This window comes from Esox lucius, chromosome 2 (genome assembly GCF_011004845.1).
Source record: "Esox lucius isolate fEsoLuc1 chromosome 2, fEsoLuc1.pri, whole genome shotgun sequence".
Taxonomy (NCBI): domain Eukaryota; kingdom Metazoa; phylum Chordata; class Actinopteri; order Esociformes; family Esocidae; genus Esox; species Esox lucius.
Window position 1 is genome coordinate 24,679,861 of NC_047570.1, and position 21,574 is coordinate 24,701,434.

The 21,574-nt window shown below is 38.3% G+C and overlaps 1 protein-coding gene across 1 annotated transcript in view; it reads right to left on the minus strand.

Moving 5' to 3' along the window:
- The window catches only part of tox3 (TOX high mobility group box family member 3), a 71,010-nt gene that overhangs the window by 22,016 nt on the left and 27,420 nt on the right, over positions 1-21,574 (minus strand). Inside the window, exon 2 of the mRNA XM_010892652.4 lies at positions 8,771-8,824. Coding sequence (XP_010890954.1) covers positions 8,771-8,824 — 54 coding nt within the window. The remainder of the gene's footprint in view (positions 1-8,770; positions 8,825-21,574) is intronic.

Sequence of the window (21,574 nt, forward strand, 5' to 3'; positions counted from 1 at the left end):
AATCCTGTTTCATTAGGGGGGAAAAGTATCTGTCTGTGCGAACACTAGGGCATTTCTTTCTTTCTTTACTGGCACCAAAGCACACATGCAGACACACACAAAAAACATGGACTGAAGTACAATGCCATCTGCGCTGTAACACTGGAAACAGTTGTCCTTTTGATAAAATGCAAATTAGATCTGCTGCCCTCCCCTACCACCAGCCCCCACCCAGCTAGTGCTGCCACACTGGCCTACACAGCTGGGGCTGAATGCTCTCTGAACAGCTTGTGCTGGCGTGGCCTCTATTTCTAAAGCCTCAGCAGCCCCTGGATATAGAGGACGGATGCCCCCAATGCAAGGTCTCCCCACAAAACTTTTATAAAACTGAGTTCCAGTCACTGTGTGTGAGTTCGAACACTGTCAGAAGAGACCCTGCTGAACTGCAACAACTTGAACATCATGGTATTAGCATCACTATTGAGGCAATGACAGTATATCTTTCTCAAACTGTGAGATAGATGTGATGTGTTAAGCAGAACATAGAAAGGTATGTTCTCTTGTTTTTCTGCCAAGTGTACTTAACACCATTAAGACATGTTGGTGCTTGCTGAGTCCTTTTTTGTTTCAGATAGTACATATTCCCCACTGTCAGCTTTGTCAAAATACTCCAAACCAGAAGATGGCACTACAGCACAAACACTTTCTTGTTTGGCATTTTTCTGATATTCCATTCACAAAAATCCAAAATGTTACCAAATTTACCAATGCCGGCAATGGACCACTGATGGTTACCAAATTCCATCGGCTTTGGCTTAGTCTGAATGCATTTTTTATGCACTATGCTCTAGGTGGTGGAGGGTCACTTGGGTGGACCAATCACAAAGTTTAACTAAGATGATGCCCATTCACCTACCTTATTGAGATTCCTGGACCAAGAAACTCTGAAATCAACTCTAACGTTATTAGCTCTATTGAAAGGCTGTTCAGCGGCAGAACACTGTTCCTCACACTTGCTTCCAAAAATCATATAACATCAAACTATGATAATACATGTTTCAGTCAAGCGCAGAAGTACTGTAATTTCCTGTTTATAACCGTGGCTTAAATACAGATATAAAAATATATGTCCACTGATCTGTGTTAGAGAATGGAGAGAGAACAGAGAGAATGGAGCCAAGGGATACATGACGTTTAGCAAATGTAATGTTACTGTGATAAGCAGGCTTATCACAGTTGGTAGGCTATATATAATATTATAATAATTCTGATACATATTATAGTAAACTAGCTTGCTTGGTGTCCATGTACGTAAGTATGGTATGCTCGCCACCAGTCAGTACCCTCCACGTTGGCTAGTTCGCTGTGGTTGCTATTGATGTCTAAGTGACAATAAGTGGATGTGCTACATTTGGTAAGGTCATCTTCTTTGACGAGTCACATTTTCAGCTTTGCCCAACACCTGGTCATCTAATGGTTAGACAGAGACCTGGAGAGGCCTACAAGCCACAGTGTCTCACACCCACAGTGAGATTTGGTGGAGGATCAGTGATGATCTGTGGATGGTTCAGCTAGGCTGGAATCGGGCAGATTTGTCTTTGTTAAGGACGCATGAATCAAGCCAAGTACAAGGTTATCCTGGAAGAACACCTGCATCCCTCTCATCCGACAATGTTCCCCAACTCTGACAATTGTTTTTTTCCAGCAGGAAAATACTCCATGCCACACAGCCAGGTCAATCAAGGAGTGGGTGGAGGACCACCAGATCAAGACCCTGTCATGGCCAGCACAATCTCCAGACCTGAACCCCATTGAAAACCTCTGGAATTTGATCAAGAGGAAGATGGATGGTCACAAGCCGTCAAACAAAGCCGAACTACTTGAATTCTTGTGCCAGGAGTGGCATAAAGTTACCCAACAGCAATGTGACAGACTGGTGGAGAGCATGCCAAGACGCATGAAAGATGTTATTAAAAATCAGGGTTATTCCACCAAATATTGATTTCTGAACTCTTCCTAAGTTAAAACATTAGTATTTTGTTGTTGAAAAATTTATATAAGTTTTCTTTGCATTATTTGAGGTCTAAAAACAATGCTCAACAAATAAATACTCTAAATGACAATATTTCTATTTGAAATTTGAGAGTAATGTTGTCATTAGTTTATAGAATAAAACAAAACAATTTTTTACTCAAACACATACCTATGAATAGTAAAACCTGAAAAACTGATAATTTTGCAGTGGCCTCTTATTTTTTTTATTAGCCAGTTAGTTGTATTAATGGTCACATTAGCACAAATAGCTATAATTTCAGCATTATATAACATTGTTATAATGAATAATGATAATTGTCTAATGAATAATTATATATAAATGTTGACTAAAGCATTTCCTGACCCAAGAGAAATCATTATAAAATGACTCTCCCCTCTAAACATGTCGGGTACCTGCTGTCGGATTTGCAGCAGGTACTGGAGCTAAGGCACACTGTTTCACCATGTTGAGCCTTAACGACGAAAGCTTGATGGACCTTCTTCAAGGAGTGACTGGTTGCTAATGTAGGATTGGATATGAACCGTTTAGGAGAGGGGTTTTGCGAAAGGTCAGTTCTCCATGCAAATGCGGTTTATATATGGGTGCGGTTAATACTCAGGTTTGTATACACACATCTATAAAATTAATTATGCGGTATATACGCGGTGTGGGTTATAAACGGGGAATAACGGTATTAATATGGCTAATATGTTGTTACAATTAACCAACCAGAGTTTACAATAGACTTTTTTGACGGCCATTAAAATTCAAGAATTCCGACCATATAGAGCAGCTACTGGACACATTTTTTAAATAGCCATATAATAGCCAACAATTAAACAGCATTAAAACACAAACTATGATCCAACACATGTTTTTTTATTTTAATTAGTCAGCACAATGAACTCTTCACAATCTTTGGGAACTGTGCATATAGGCTACAGCTAGAACTGTGGCAAGTAGGCCTATGTAATTGCCTGATCGAAATAATTTGTATAGAAAATTTCATTTTGCACAATATTTTGATTCTAAAATTATTTTTCCAAATTGAATAAGGGATTTTGAGGCCAATGTTAGAAACCTCTCAACAAATACCATTTGAATTATGTTTCCATAGGATGTCCGAGCGTTTGATAGCTCTGCAGGCAGATCACTTACTGAAAATGTGCTTCTAAATTTTAGTATGTTTAAATGTAGTTTAGAAGTGTTTTGCAATGCACCATAGCCTAACTTTGGTACATTATTGTTGTATAGACAAATGCATTTTAGTCAATTATTTGTCACATCAACGCATATTTATTATATCAAAGGAAAAAATATTGTCAAATATTTTGATACATGTTGTAACCCGATTATTGTCCTTTCCAACCATATTTCCTAATAAGATAATGCACATTAAAATGTATGAATATTATCAATATATGTTGTCCCATTGTATATTAAATGTTGAAGCACATTTTGCTATGTAAGGAATGGTATTTCAAATAACAAGGCTATTTCAAATAACTACGCTTTTCTGTGGTCTTGCTGGCCTCAATTGCACCATCACTTGTTTTTTTTATTAAACTGGACCGAGGATGCCTGCTTTGCCTTTGATATTTCAGAGTGGTATGCTGGAGTTGCTGCGTGACTGTGTGGCGTTTGAATCTGGCACCACCACCAAGTCACATGACCAAACACTCAGTAATGTCTTACTGTAAGAACTACCCACACATCATATAAGGCTAACCACACATCATATGGGTAACACAATATTACAGGTAACACAATATTAGATTATTGAATATGTTATTAATCTATTCATTTATTCATTTGGCATATTTCCCACTGGACATATTGGCCGTTGATATTTTCATTTGCCAGAAAACTACACCTGATACCGGTGAAAAGCTGACATTTGCCAGCTAACGTAAACCCAGTAGCCCAGTAGTACGAGACTGTCGCTATTACAGACATCCATAATAACATTAATTATTTTTTGTTTGATTTCAAAAAGAATAACTAACAACAAAAGTAAAACCAGAACTATGTAATAATACATGCAAATAACAAAAGTAGTAGTTATTAAGCCAGTGCTTCAGACTGTAGTAAAATAAAGTTAAAAACCAAGCCAACAAGGCTCTAAATGTAACAATTAGAAGTTTTTGCACCAGATTGAGCAGTGATTTTGACATTATAACATAAAAATAATACTGAGCTTTTTCTAATTGGATAAACATACAATAGAGCATCCATGCTGACAGGGTGACTGAATAATTTGTCACTGCCAGAGTGTGTGCGGAGTAAAGATAGAATGAAGCAAGGAGCAGAGCACATAATTTGGCTTGAGTGCAGGGCAGGTTTCCAAAATTCTGGAGTGGCAGCTATCTGTCCCGCTCCAATTTCGCTTTGGTACAGCTCAGCCCTGAGTTTCTGGGCATGCTCTGCCCAGCATTTTTCTTTTGCTTCACTCTTCTTTAGATTTAGGCATAACCAAATCTATTCTGTTGAAATATAACATTTTGAGTGCTTCTTAGATAGCCTAATTGAAAAATACATATAAGCCCATATAATCACAAATGGGGTATTTGTTAAATTATGATTTAAACAAAACAATGAAGGCAGCATTATAGAGAGGCAGTTTTTTCATGTAAGAATGGAGCCTTTTTTGTGGAGTGGGAGAAAGGACCTTGAATGGCAATCTCGGTGTGCAAGAACTGCTCTGTAAACAGGTTAGATTGCTCTTTATGCAACCAGTTGGTTCTGCTCAGATAGTCTGGTCAATGCTCTCTACTGACGGCAACCATTTACAGCCAAACAGTACAACTGAGTATGACTCATGTGAAGAGAAAACAAAGACCAGGTTAAAATGTAGTAGTAGTAGTAGTAGTAGTAGTAGTCAGTGTAGGTTTGGGTTCTCCACAAAAACTGTTCTTTTGGGATTATTAATAGGCCCAAGGAAGTTACTGCCTATTAAAAGGTGCAATCTAACTGATATGAAACTTAAAAAACTGTAGACAATTTTGTAATACTCAAGTCATGATAGCATTACCACAAAGTTCAAATAGACTGTTTGATTAAAGTTAGGGTAGCTAGTTAAACTGTATAATAAACAAATGGTATAATAATACATGCTACTAGCACTCCAATGAATGTAAACCAACAATAAGCCCCAAACGCTGAGCTACATCCCAGAATAGACAATGTATACACACCCCTCAGCATTCCTGTCTACCACAATGCCTGTTTGAAATTTGCAGGCAGCAAACATTGGATTTAAGATTTCTATGTATAGACAGTGACCATAATTTTTTTCCAGAAGCCCATTGGCAGCTGCTTAATGACAATTTATTCACTGTGATTAATTTAAAGTCTATACTATCTGGCCAAATTGCTAAATTGTGGGAAGTATTTTGTGCCATCCTACAGAATTAGGCAAGGCAAGAATCTAAAGCAAGTACTTGGAATCATCAACACTGGTGGGGGGGGTCAAATCACACCATGGAATCAGCAAACCATTGAATGCAAGATGAACGGCCAAGAGGTGGACTGGCCTGTTTTTGCCTTAACATAACAAAGACATGCATTTTCACTGTTGTATGGTTGGTACATGGTTAAGTGAGCAGGATAGATTAATTGCTTTTCAATCTGGGGTCAGATCAAATTTGTTTTAATCAACCCCAAAAATACATGTTCGGTAAAATATTTATCAAATGTCCTATCTTCACTAACAACCCCTGAATATATATTTTTTTCCATCATTAAGCAAAGAGCTGTTGCACTTAAATTGTCAGGGCCTTATTATTGTCGAAGGACATGTGCTTTGGGGCCAGAATAATAATATTTTTTAATATTTTAGTAGACTAACCTAGTTAAATAACGGTGAAATAAATCATATGAAAGATTCCAAAACCAAATTTGTTGAAGTGTTCAAAAAAGCTGCAGATGGAAACTATTGGCAATAATGTCTAGAAAAGAAATGAGCTTTAAAACTTTTAAATGTTCTCTCAGACTCATGGCGAAATGTGTTTAATAGCAGGATTATCACTGGCAGTCACTCTGCTTGTGAGCTGCATTCAACTCTCTGGAACACGAACATTTGTTTGCCAATAATATTTAGCAGTTAAAAAATGTTATAACCCCTGGGCAGGTTCACTTTCTGTTTAGATAGGATTAGCCTATGGAAAACTAAAAAGTATGAGATTATTCTGTTTAAACTACAATGGGTAGATACATTTTCTTCTATTGTTCTCCCTAATGACAAGGCAGGAGCGAGGGCAAAAAAGTGGTTGGCTAAACTGAAGATTCTACATTAATATACAGTACCAGCCAAAAGCCTGGTTTTGAATCTGTTTAACACTTTTTGGGCTGCTACATGATTACATGTGTTATTTTATAGTTTTGATGTATTCAATATTATTTTACAATATGGAAAATTGTATAACTAAATACCCTTGAATGAGGTGTGCCCAAACCTTTGACTGGAACTGTAGTTTAATATACCAGTTACCAATGCTCAGAGATGAATATGAGTTCAGTAGCTCAACTATAGTTTCAAACCGATTCTACGCATGACATGCAGTACACTGATTATTCACACTGAAATATATGCCACATGACATTTAAGGGCTCAACAGAGTGACAGTGCATTTGTGTTGGATGGCCATGCCTATCCTCAGTCTCCATGAACATGTCTGAACATGACCAAAACAGGTGTATCCCTAACTTACTTACTACATACTGTCATATTGGTTGGAGGGCTGTTGAGGTAGACACACCACAAGATTTTCAGAAGAAAGGGATGTACATTAAACTTGACTAATCTTACTATCAATCTCTTTGTAATTAAAATATTCACAATATTATTATTATTCCAAGCCATTATAGATTCAAACAGATTTGCCCAGGTGCCAAAATGTGGTTAAAAGTATAACCATTGTATAAGGTATTGGTAGATAATTAATTTCTGCATATCACATTGGCCAGTGTGTAGAAAGAAATCTGACATGGCTCTGAACATGTCAGTTGTCTGTTGGTTCCAACTATTTGTGGATTGCATATCTTAATTCCAAACTAGACCATAGACATTGGTTCTCATGGTGATCAATTGAGTCATGCTATAAAAAGTTATTGTAGTTGTTGCTATAATAAGAATACTGATTGCTGCAGAATAAATATTTGGTTGCAAATCTGAATTATGTCAAAAATAAATAGAATAAATGCCTTTTGTTGACTTCTACACATACTGTTATTAACATCAACTTTGTTTTGTTTCCTCTCTGCTTGTGATGAAGGAAAGCAGTTTAGAAAAAGCTGTTTTATAGATTTTTGCTTCTTAAAATATAACCATATCCAACTTCTCTGTCCATTAGTTTATTCCCATATATAGGCTATATGTTTGCAGCTAACTGCACGTTAATAAATAATTGCAGTGTCACAAATGAACAGCGAACAAACTCTCAGGATGTATTTGTTTTAAATAGATTAGTCTCATACTGAGCGTGATTACTACCATACTCAAATTTTATAGCCTACCAAATTAGATAGACATAGAGCACGGACAGCCCAACTTAATGTAGTTCTTAAGAAATCTCAGCCATTGCTTCACTAATGTTTGTTCATCTCTGTTCATCTCCTCACATTTCCAGTGTAACATGCTCTAGTGACATCTCTGGTCTAGTTTTGCAGTTAGACCCAGTGTGCTAAAATGTAAATACAGTTGTCATCAATAATATCAAACACTGAATAGTGTTTTTGTTGTTTTCATTAGAAGAAATGAGGTAGCAATGTATTTCTTCACTGTTTCCAGCTTCACTGTTTCCAGCTGTCGATACTAACTGGAAACAGTAGATACACTGCAAATAACTGCGAAAGACTATGACTGCGAAAGTCATTAGTCAATCAGATACAATATGGGGTGCAAGTTAGACAAATAAATGACTGTCACGATTTGTAACATTATTTTGTACATGTTGTGACTTTTAGGTAACTTTGGATAACTCCAATGTCATGTTTTATATTTCAGCATTTACAACATTATGACCTTTCCTTACAGAGCTTTGCATATCAGTTGTGCTACTCCACTGCTTTGCCCTTTCCTGGTTTGCACATACCTATAACCACACCAATATTTGTATTAAATAGATGTAATTGAATTGTGATTATACTGATGAATAAATTGGGTACACAATGTGGTTATTTAGCATTTTCCCTAGATCAGGGATTGTTTTATACTTAGTGTGTTGCAAATTGTTTGGTGTAATATGTATAAAAGCAGAGGAATTTCCCATAATGCTGCACCTTTTGATAGTAGAATGTCCAATTTGATCATCATGATTTAGTAACTGCAGAAATCAGGTGTTGATCTACTGGGAATTTGAAAAGACAAATGTTTGTGTTAATTCCTATGCATACAGTCTTCTTCCTTTGATCGTATAATATAGCTTTAATGAATATATTTATGTTTGAGAAGGCAGCTCCATGTTTCTGTTTAGAAATTAACAACATTGTTTAAAGAAATGTTTGAGGAAAACTAACATCAGCTCCAATGACAAAATGAACAGACACATTTCTGTTCATAACTACGTACACCACAAAACTACAATTTAGTATAGCTGATATGCCAGTCTACTCAAGGGCAAACTCTATTTGTTAGCTCTGACATCTTCACCTCATCAATTGAATGCCCTACATTTCCAATATTGGCCCGGACATCAGAATGTAGAGAAGGGGGAAAGAGGAGATAAGATGGTCTAGTAGCATAGATATTGTACTTACATCGACACCTCCAGCCACATCCGCCATATTCATGTAGTTGTTGTTGTTTGCAAACTGCAAGAAAGGACAACAGACCATTGTTATGTCTCTGTATCAAGACTGTCAAATCAGTGTAACACAGATTATCCCTCTCACAGACTACATTCAAACATTATCACTAGCATTTATTTTGTTTATGTTTAGATGTTGACTTTACTGCTATTTGTTCTTGCTTAGGTGAGTGAGTTCTGCCACATGTTCTATTGTCACATAGTAGAATGATGTATTTTGAGAGGTTGTAGCCAATTCCGTGAAAGGTAATGAGAATCTGGGCTGGCTATTCATGCCTTATGGGATGGTAATTAAGGATGGGTTTGCATCACAAAGCCAAGTATCAAGATGCTCTGGCAGGTTATTAACTTCAAGTAACCCAACTGAGAATTCTGCTGAGGAACAAAAACAAGATGGTGGGGGATTTTCACTAGGATATGGGGAGTTTGGGTTTGGATTGGTTTAGTGAAAGCATGAGTGAAGTGTGGCTAGATGAGCTATTTAAAAATGTGTAATTTAGTTTAGTTTAGAAATAGCAACAGCACTGTGCAATGCGTTCACGACGACCCCCTAAATCCACACACACGGCCATCCCAGCAAAATGGCAGCTACTTCCTTTCTTCTGAGACACAAGAGTGCTGACAGGTAGGAACAATGGGGCACAGAATGAAGAATTATGGGCTAGCAGCTGAGGCCTGGAGCACAATGCACCTCTCTGTGACCAGGCTACAACAGCAACACAAACCCCAGCCTACTCTGTGAGACATGCTCCCCATTCGCACAAAGCACTGAATAATCTCTTTTGTGTATTTATTACTAAGTCATTCTACTGAAAAAGTATGAGGAACAACTCAAATACAGAGGAAGAGGAAAAATTGTTTCTTATCTTCAGTGGAGGCCAAACAATAGTGGAAACAAATTAAGACCAGAGCGAAGTGAGAAGTGCATTAATTTATTTTCCACTCGTTTGTTTTTTCCTCCCTCCTTTTCTTCTGAGTGGTTAGTATGCGAATGTAATTACCGAAAGAACTGCAGCTAATCAACTGCGAATGGTATCCATTAATTAGTCTATGCCCTGGAGAGAGAGTGGAGAATAAGCAGCAATGTTAACAGCGTAGCGCACCAATGAGAAGGGAAGCCACAAGCTTTGCTAGCAGTTGGAAAAGCAGGTGGTTTTAAACATTCAAGACAAACCGTTTACAGACGTCTTTACCTGGACCTCTCCCACTGAACTGCATCTGAGCACTGTGGTTCAAACACACACGCACACACACACACCAAGCCACAGCGTGTTGTAGATAACCTCAACTGTGGAACATCTGTCAATAAGGAGTGGCCCTCCCTTCCCCCCTCTGTGGAACTCTGAGATCTGACATGGCCGGGGTACGTCAAGCATACTGAGAAGCAAGCACACGCACACACACACACACACACACACACATTTATTTGACTCTCCTGTGGGGACCCAAAAAAGAAATCCTAATCAAAATCCTATTTTCACATTTACCTTACCCTAAACCTAACCCTTTACCCTAACCCCAACCCTAAACAATCTACTAAGCCTGATAATAACCATAGAAACATCTATCTTTTTACCTAAATCCAGATGCATAGTTGTACCTCCTCATACACTGCAAGAAATGCAGGCTTGTTTGGATTAACCAACTGCTGGAGAATTTTTTATTTTTTTACTGACAATCTAGGATAATTAGGCTTTACATAATGTATTTTTGTCCATCAAATTCAGATGTTTATGGATTTTAAATAAAGAGCCATTTCGGAACCAAATGACCCTTCCTGTTAATGGTAAACAATGCCAGAATAATACTGTTTTGAAAATGTAATTAAAGTAGTAATGAAATTGAATGTGTAGCAAAATTAAAGGAACATTTAAATATGCACTAAAAAAACAAGAAAACATGGGAAATAATATTTACAAAAAAGTATTATGCGTGAGGTTTAGGAGACATGATAAAATCAAGTACACTGGAAAATAATCATTGAGTTCATCTTATATATTTAATTAATGTGGAACCGATGTACACATTTAAATCAAGTAAAATCAAAGCACTATTTTCTTCAGTGTAACAGAGTACAAACTTAACAAGTGAATTGACAGTGACTCTTATGATTGCCAATGGTAACAATTTGAAGGCCACACCCATCACAGGTCATTCATCTTGAAACAACCAATGGATGACATTAAAAAACCCAGGTGCTGAAACAACCCAATTCATGTTCACTAAAAAAAGAAATCTGATTAACCGATGATTATTCATACAACTTAACTGGCTGGGTTAAAATACCTCAAACTTACTTTTTTGGGAGTGCAATCACACACACACACACACGTCTGGCATTCAGAATTACACACGGCTAGTAATTATCCTCAATGTAACCCAGGCTTATCTTTGAAGTGTTACCCTTTCCCCTGGCTTTTTTACATTACACATAGTAGACAAAGAGATACACCTCTGTTCAAACTCAGGGAACATTGTGCAGATGTGGAGAATTGTCTGCAGTGCTACCTCTGTTCCCAACAGTAAGTTACACTTTACAAGTTAGCGGGTGAACAAACTACAGTTTTGGAACTCTGAACTTTTTGGGGTAATGAAAATGGAAAATTGGGATATGAATCTGAATACTGGTTATTCTGGGCTCTGCAGTTCCGGGCTCTCTAATTGCTAACATGAGGAAGCATGCTATATCCTCCCCCAGCAGGCAGATTTCAGCCAGTTGATTGTTAGTGTTTAGTTATTCATTAACACAAACCCATTGCCCAATGCCCCTACTACCACATACAACTGCCTCTGAGGTGTATGCTCCTAACACACACCTTACATATACGTTATATGCATTTACTTCACAAACAAAATCCATATAAATAAAAACATCACACTAAGAAAACAACCATTGATGCTGTTTGTCCAGTTCCAATAAATCAGCTCAAGAGAAAATACAATAAGGAAAAAGCATTCTTTAGTATAAGTTTGAAAATCTCTAGAAAGCCGACCCCATTTTCACAAGGTGTGTCATATTATGCTTCTAGTTACAGGCTCCATTGGGCACCAGTCCAACTCTCCTCTGAGAACAAATCAGTCCCAAATGGCATGCCATCTCCTATGTAGTGCACTACTTTTGACCAGAATTCTAGGGTGAAAACAAAACACTACAAAAGAAATAGGGTGCCATTTGGGATTTTTTTTCCTCTTACCAAACATCACAGAAATAGTCCCCAGCCACCAGTTATCAATGTTGACCATTAGGAGCTAGCTCTACCCTACCATAGATGTTGTTTGTCCACGATCTCAGTGGACAGTGAACAGCAACAAGGGAGAACAAATCTTATTATTGTTATATACTGTGTATGGTTGCTCCCAATTCATTTTTGTTTCACGGATGGCCCTGATTGAGTCAAATGCCAGATTAAATTAAGTGTGATTGGGGGACTGTGCAGCTGACGGCAGAGCCCACGCTAAAATGGGTCAGAGCAAACAATGAGCGCTCTGTAATTAAAATGATCAGACGAGCAAGATGGATGGACAAATGTTGCCTGAAACAGTCCTTGTTAGGGCTAAACCAAACCAAGCTATAATACAAGCTTTTTGACAATAGGTAAATCTGCCATTGGCGGAACTAAGACTGGCTTACTGGTCCGGGGAATAATCACTTGATCATACAGGATAATGGCACAGAAATGTTATCATGGGGTGTTCTTACACTAAGTTCTTATACTAAGGAACTGGGGTTAAAGGATGTATAGGAACATAACAGCCAAAGTCTTGGCAAAGCTGTGACAAAGCATTAGCCCAGCACATCCAAGCTCCAAGCTCAGCATGTTTGGAAAAACAAGTCTATCAGTGTCTTTCTTTCTCTCCCTCTGAAGATCTCATTCTCTATCTCTGTCTCCTAAAGGCTCTATTTGGCAGAGAGGAACAGGCAGCAGCAGAGAAGAGCTTTAAAATAGCCGTTGGATAGGAGGCTTTTATTAACCGAGTGGATCCACGGCCAAAGGAGCTGTGTAACACGAGCCTGGTCGGGATGAGAGAGCCAGAAATGGCTAAACAACAGAGTAAACACACTGACTGACAGGCCATCTAGCTTGTGTTTTCACTCAAAGCCTTTTATCGTGTATCTCCGCCAACAGAACATTTCTTTCTTCAATATTTGTTTTAGAAAGACAAGAATTAAATAGCTTACATGATCCTGTCTTAAAAAGACTCTAAAGGCTACAGAGAGAATCAGGGAAATGCATTAAGCTTTCCTCACTGTGAATCCGATGATGAGATTAATTCATATTACTCTGTGTTTTGAGAAGGGAAAGAATACCCAATCAATTGCCATTGGCAGTCATCTCTAACATAATAGTGCTCTGATGAGCTATTATGAGAGCTGGAAGGGCTGGGGGGTTGGGCGCTTTAGAACTTCATTTGCTGAGATGCTTTTGCTTTCTCCTACCGTTGCAGTAGTTCAAATTACAAACACTGGAGGAAGATGTCATCCTGACCTGGCAAATCAGCAGTCTAGGGAAGGATGAGCAGGCCAATCAGCATACTACTCACATTAGAATTTGTTATGACCAATATACACCCTTACCATTCTGTTGTTGTCATATGCCCACACCATTTCAAATAAAAAATGTTGGACGGAAAACTATTTACACATTCACACCTAGCCAATTCTACTTTTTCCCCCACTGCTCATCCAATCAGCAAGCCACAGGGGCATATGTTTGTGAGAGCAATCTCAATCACCTGACAACCTCAGTTAGCTTTGTAGACAACCAAGCAGTGTGAGGGAGCGATGGTGGTCAATTGGCAACATCCATGAAGCTTCCCAGCCACTCGCTTAGGCTTGGCTGTGGTAGTCAGCTTGTTGCTACAATAGCGCCTAACACTCCAGCAGTCAGATGCCTTTCACTATAAGTAATTCAAGATCATATTTAATAGATATATGGAAACAATGAGCAGTTACTTTATGTTTTCTGGTATTTTCTGATATTCATTTATTAGGCCTTTGTATTTCTAACAGTCTCGTCCCTCACTTTTGGCAAATGCCTTTCCAGCTACTTACATATTCGTGTATATATTCAGAATATATTTACAAACTGATATCCTGCCACCAGTCTAACCACAAGCAGTTGTATATGCTACTTCTTATAAAGCCATTGTATGACTGATACCAACTGTCATTTCAAAGTACATTTCAAACATATCAGGATCTTATAACCTTAGTTCAGGAAAATTTGTCTGAAAGTGTGCCCAATGGGAAATAAGATGGTGCCGCTATTATACCAAATAAAATTATTTTCACCCCAGGGCAAACACAATATTACACCAATATGACCCCATCTAACCCCCAGTATTAGGTAGGAACCAAACTGATCCTATCAGTAAACATAGAAAGGACCAGTTAGACCTACATTTATGCCTCCGGAGCTTCTGTTGGCCAACTGTCATTTGATGATGTTGATAAATTGTGGATATAAAATTAGATGTCTTGTTGATATTTTGCAGATCATAAAAATGGAGCAAATTCTTTTTTTTTTACCATTATTTACAAAAAGGAAATCTGCTGATTTCAAGGACTTTTTGCAAAGGGTCTAGCATTTCCTCCACACCCATTGTACTTCAGACTATTCAGTTCCAAAGACTCTCATGAATAAATCAAAGTTAAATGACCTCACATAACAAAGTAGGAAACAAACAATAATTGATTCGCCATGTCCCAAATATCAAGAACATAGTAAATTCCACTGTGATCGACGAGACCCAGCATGAGCAGCATGTAGTATACTTAAATTAACACAATGACATTCAAAGCCACAATGACAGTCCCCCCAGTCCACGCTTGACAGCAGGTAAGCACCGTGGCCGTGTTCCTCCTCTCATCAGAAACACCAAAAACTAATTCAATCAAGTGCTGACGTCTGCCAAAAATATATCAGCTGCTGACAGGCAATTTGACAGATCAGCAATGAGTTTAGTAATCACAGCATTGCCTAGCCTCTATTCACTGGGACATGATGCTTGTGCTAATGTGTTCTCTAGCTTCTCTCTGTGCAAATACAACTACACTATGCCTCCATTCCAGCCCAGAGTATATCTATGTGTGTGAGAGAGAGAGAAACAGGTTAATTTGCACATGTGGGACCCAACAAAGTTCCCACAAAAATAGTCAAACATAAAAAATAGGTCCCCATAAGGAAAATGCGATTTACAATTTCAGGGTTAGGTTTAGGTTTACATATACACACTACCGTTTTAAAGTATGGGGTGCCTTAGAAATGTCCTTGTTTTCAGAAGAAAAGCGTGTTTATGTCCATTAAAATAACCTAAAATTGGTTGTAGACATTGTTAATAAAATTATTTGTAGACATTGTTAATGTTGTAAATGACTATTGTAGCTGAAAACAGCAGATTTTTATGGAACATCTACATAGGCATGCAGAGGCCCATTATCAGCAACCATCAGTCCTGTTTTCAAACATTTTTTTTAGCACAGCTGAAAACTGTGCTAATTAAAGAAGCAACAAAACCGTCCTTTAGCCTAGTTGAGTATATCTGGAGCATCAGCAGTTGTTGGTTCGATAGCAGGTTCAAAATGGCCTGAACTTTCTTCTGAAACTCGCCCCGCTTTTGGGAGGAGGAAGCATGGGGCCAAATCTCATCAGATTACCTGAACAAATTGACAACTAGAATGCAAAAATGTAAATACTACGTTTGAAGGACACAATTATTAATTCAATTAAAAATCATTATTTCTAACCTCCTCAATGACTATATACTTTATTAATGTATGTTTTCATGGAAAACAAGTATATTTCTACGTGACCCCAAACTTTTGAACGGTAGAGTATATATAATGTTTAAAACGCATTTGAGCCCCTCTATCTGGAGAGCTGCTCAGCGTGCAGGCACTCCCACTTCTCATTTCTTTTGTAAAACACCCACCAGGGCCCCAGTCACATGCTTGGTGCCCATTCCCTGTGTCTCTCCCTGTTATAGCATTGTACTGTAGCTAATGTGGTTAAAGTGGGGCTCAGGTGGGAGCCTGCATACAATAGCCTGATGGATGGCTGGCCAACTTCCATAGATCCTACATTACAAACAAATCCTTGCGTCTTTCTTAAATTATTTCCAAATTCAATGGATGGGGGATAAAATGCATAACCTAGGCTACTTGAACAGTAAGCAAATTGATGAAGTAAGCAAGGTGACTGATAAGCTGATTGTCTACAGAATATTAGGGAATATCTATGATATACGCACAGCATGTAAGTAGTTTTGATAATTCCACTATTAAAATGTTTTGGTGGAAACGCGACTGGCGGCAACATTAATGTTTAATTTTGGCTAGCTAAAAATAATATAATGATAACTTACCATTCAACAACATAGGTGTTAGAAATGGCTATCTAGTGTGTAGTTCTGCCATTCTTTTGTAAGCTACGATCCTACCTGATGCTGGTCATGTCTCGCCCCCTCTTTCTCCTTGAGCAACAACATACTGGCACATACACACAGTGTCTCGGGAGCAGTTGGAGAAGAGGATCAGAGGGGTTTGCTGGGTGTTTAGAGGGAGACAAAGATGGGGAAGCAGGAAGCTATATTTGCAATTTCTTTGAAGAGCACATCGTGTACTCAAATGGATGTGTACTAATGTGTTAAACAGGATTCACAAACAAGTGGCAGGTAAACAAAGTGAAATCATAATGTGAAATGACGATTAATTCCTCCTCTACACCAAATAAAATAAGCTGTGACAGCTGCGGCTCAAGTCAAGCAATGACAACGGACGGTCCTGAGGCTGAAAATAAACAATATTTTAACACCGACAAAAGAATGAACAGCGTTAATAATTTTAAATTCATTACACACATTAACTTTTTTAGATCTGGCAACCTCCCAGCTATTGTGGCTTTGCCCTTTCATTTAGCAGAAGGGGTTGAGACCAAGACTAATATTACAGATGGCACCCATTCCTCTCTGATACACCCGCCCTCCACCAGGCCAGCTTGAGTAAAAACTAACCTCTGAGAGCTCCGGATTGAGGTTGGGTTATATTATTTGATTCCCTGGGTCCTCCTCACCAAATACATGCTCAGTTACCACTCAATTCAGCGTAAACAATCTGCAGCTGGGATCCTGTGATAATAGGGTCTATTCACACCCAGCAGGCCCCTGTACATGCAGGGCAAAGCTGACATATATATATAGATTCCTCTCTATGCGTTTGGCAGTCAATTTGCAAAGCGACTCCAGAGCACAGCATGTCCACACAGTAAGCTCACAAGCTGTGTTCTGATCTGCAGGAAGAATCGATTGGTAATTCAGTTTCAAACTAAAATCATTACTCCCACAGCACAGCACAGACTGTCCCCTCCCATAAGATCTGACTGACTGCTGGTCCAGGACAAAACAAGAAGTAGCACAGAAGTGCAGTTCTCTCCTTTTGTCTGTCTCCCATCTTTCCTCCTATTCTCTCTATGGCTTTGTCTCTCTGTCCCTCACTCACTCACCCTCACCCCTCTCTAGATTAAACGAGAAGTAGTGTGAGAGAAAAGCTTCATGTTATCAGAAGTTTAAATCTAGCAGATGACAGTTTAATTTGGTCTGTGTCCTGTCTGTCTTCTTTCCTTTCACCTCTCGTCTGCATCGACCAGGCACTGCATTGGTTTAAATCACAAACTATTACGAATGGGCGGATATGGGCTATATGGGCTGATTTTATTATGAAGACAACTGGTCTTGGAATAATACAATAAGAATAAAACAATGTGTCTGAGCACCAAGTGAGACTGGATTCACACAAGAAATTGTCAATTGAATCCTCACATCCTCATCATTTATGAAACACTAATTGTTCTTCTTCATTATACACCCCTCCAACAGTTGGCTACAGCAGTGTGTATTAAGGTAGTTGTTAATCTTTTATCATCTATCTATCTGTTTATCTATCCACCCACCCACCCTCCCATCCATCCATTCATCCATCCATGATAATACTTCTGTAAAATGTGTTGACTTGATTTTACATGTGATTCTAGAATAATTTGCTTTCGTCTCCACATAAGAAGCAAAGTGTAAATATGCAAAAATATTTTTATAGAAATGTGTGACATGCATATGAATAAGGCCTTTGTTATGTATACAGGACATTTTTTCAGGTGCTGGTTGTCTCAACTTTAAACCAGAAAGAGGGTAGAGTGTGCTTGTACCTTGCACTTACTAAATCCTGACCGTAACAGTTACCTAACCTTAATCCTTATCGAACATTTATTACATTAATTTCTTCTTTCGGGGAATGTATGAAAACAAAGCATGTCCTATACACATTTCTTTTAAAATCTGAAAGAAAATTGTCCTGTAGAGACATTTCTTCCTTCAGTGCATATCTAAAACATGTGTCCATTCATGATAAAGGGACATTTTCTTGTGCATTTCACGCATTTTGAATTTGCAATTTGTGTCTATTTCACAAAAACCTGTGATAATGTGCTGCAGCGCCAGTAAAGCAGGCTAACATGAGGCTGAAAATCTGAATAAATAAATCTGAGACAACTCTTTGGTACATTATTAATAAGCATGGACGCAGTGGTGAGCTCAGCAAACAGTAGACTATGGAAGACCACTGTAGTGGAAGACTGAAGAATACTTGCAGTTGTGAAGAAAAAAAACATTGTCAACTGTCGAACAGATAAAGAACTCTTTACAGGATGTAGACATAGATACGTCAAAGAGTTCCATAAAGAGAAGACTACACCAGCATAGCCTCTGAGGGTTTACCACAACATGCAAACCACTAGTAAGCCTCAAAAACAAAACAGACAGGTTAGAGTTTGCTAAAAAAAAGTACATATGAATATGTATGTTACCAGGTGCATAGTCTGGCGTTCTGGTTCTTCTCATCGATCAAGTGTTAAAGCCACTGCAAGGAGTTGCTAGAGAGCAACAAGGGAAGGCAACCATATTCGATTACTGACCCACAAACCTGGATGTTGTTGGGTTCATCCGCAAGTAGAAATAGAACACTGGTCTCGTAATGACAAAACTGTGCTGTTTGTTTTTTATCCTGTCCAAGTGATTCCACACAGTTTCAGTTCTGTTGAGGTCGATGCTCTGATGTGGCATATGTAATACTGTGACTGTTCCATCTGCAAACTTCCGCTTCAAGTAGGTTGTAAGTCTTTGCAGAGTGTTTGGCTTTATTGTCATGTAGAAAGATAATGTTTTTGCCAATGAGTCAAAGACCTCACAGACAATGTGTGTACTTTGGAGAAATTTTTCTGCCAGGTGCTGAGCAAGCACTTCTCAGGATTTCATTCTATCCCTCAAGAAAGGAACCTCTGACTATTGTTCTTTAGATTGCAACATTTGGGACCATTTCTCTCTTCAACTGGCCCAGTTTATTCAAATGTCTTTGAGAAATTACATTTTGGTCCACATGAGACATTTATGTTACTTTTCATTGTATTCATGTTTATTTGTATTTATTCTAGTACTATATAGTGTTTTTACAAGCAAATACACAATTACTGCCAATATGCAATGCTTTAAACACTTCTTCGGGTGTCTTTTGCACATTACTGTACTTTTAAACCATCATGTTTTCTAAGCTTTATGAGAGTCTCTTCTCTGGTTCCAGCTTGTTACAGTGCTTATGAGAGAGTATGTAAAAATCTGAGGTTTGTGGCGCAGACATCTTTTTTTCGTCTTCTCTCCAGAGCAAACATAAATGTGGCTCAGGTGAGTTGTGATTTGGTTCCAGATGACTGACTGTACTGAAGCAGCTACATTATTTGGTAATTTTTCCTGTGTCACATACTCAATGCTGAGCAAACAGACTGGATAAAGACAGAATAAATACGTTATACAAATCAACAACATATTTGTAATTATGACGAAAACCATTGACTTCCTTGGATTTGGGATGGATGCACACCAAAGCCTCAAAGCCCCAGTTGATACCAAAACAGTAGAGACCAAACAGGGCAATATGCACATGCTCTTGTTGACACCAACATAATAATGACCGAAGCAGGTGGGTCCTTAGCATGGGATCAATCCAACTACTTGTCTACATAATATGTAGATTAACCACCCTCCCTTTTTCTACCCTTACCTCTGAGTCTGGTCCACATTCTCAAGAAATCCTAAAAGAAAGCCGTAGCTAGATGAGGGGTTTCATCTTTGATGTAGCAGAGTGTAAAGCCATTGGCCCACTGCCACAAAAGGGCTTAGGGCTGAGGAGAGAAGTCTAGGGCCTCAGAAACATCTTTCCCACAATCTCTGCTGTTAGCCGCTGCGACACAGACACACAAGTCTTTAAAGACAAGACATAAGAATGGGCCAGGTCGGCTTGCTGATGGTATTGCCTGGCATTCAATTGTAAGCCTTGAGTGTCTCTATGCTGTTTTCTTTTGGACAGCTTTGACGTATCTCCATATCCAAGATGCTGTCAGAGGTGCAGATTCACACCAGTCTATTTCAACTCTCTGATCTCTGTCTCTAGACGAGTATAGAGTTGAGTAACTGCAGTTATTGTAAAGGTTATCACCTGAGATGCATTGTTTAACACTAGATCAACCGCTGTTCAACAACCAGTGCTGCTGGAATTTGTTAACATAAAATATATATATATATATATATATATATATATATATATATATATATATATATATATATCGGCAGTGTATCAAAAACTTGTTCTCCCCACTGTCACCCAGTGTGTCACCCATATCGCTTGATTTTCCGTCCATTTACGCCAACATTCCTGAGTGGTTCGTCTCCAACGTGCCGGTGTAAATTCAAACACTATAGAAATTATTATGAAAAGAAAGATAAGTATTTAGCGTTGAATTCACTCTCTCTCATAATGTCAATAAGCACTTAAAAGGGCCAAGAGAAATGTATGGCTGGGCATTGGTAACATAATGCTAACACGTATTTCACTTTACTGAATGAATTATAGCAGTGGAGGAATAGGCGATAAAGCTTTAAGTTATAACTAATTCACAATTAAATTAGAAGTCAGTTTAAGTAACAGCATACAGTACCTGTTACTTGCTCCCTATAGCATGCTCCTTATCTGGCTAATGTTAGTCTTGTGATTAATTCCATATTGCATTGGATTAGTGAACTCTCACTCCTCTTGTTAATGGTACATGTCCATCTAACTTAAAGCTACAAGTGGCACTTTGAATGGCTAGCATTATGTAAACAACAATCTTTGGTTCACACACAAACAGTGATGGCGAAAACATCAGTTACTAAAGTATAAAAAAGCAAGTAATTGTTGTTCCATGTATTCTTCACATACTTGACTTCAGTGACAATACCTGTGCAGTTTTTCTGGTTAGTTAGTCTCCACAAAATGACATACATAAACGTGGAAAATTAACAACATGGTGGGTTAATTTCCACAACAACTGTTTTGGCCATGTGGCTACCAAGCTCTTCCAGCACCATTTGTACCCATACATATGTGCAAATAAAGTGTGTGGCTGTCTTAGAACATGAAGTCCTGCATCTCACTCATTCCAATATCTGTGGTGCTGCTTGTGGCTATGCTTTTTCACTTAATGTACCTTCATCCAGACAAACCGAGTATTAGAATAAAATTAAGTCAAGAATGTAAAAAAATACAAGGAAGAAAATGTTTCTGATAACTAAGGAACTTTATCTGCTTTAGCTCACATTACCTTGACAAACTCAGCTAGAGATGCTAGCAACATAGTGAATAGCCTCAGAATCATAACCATTGATTAAACAA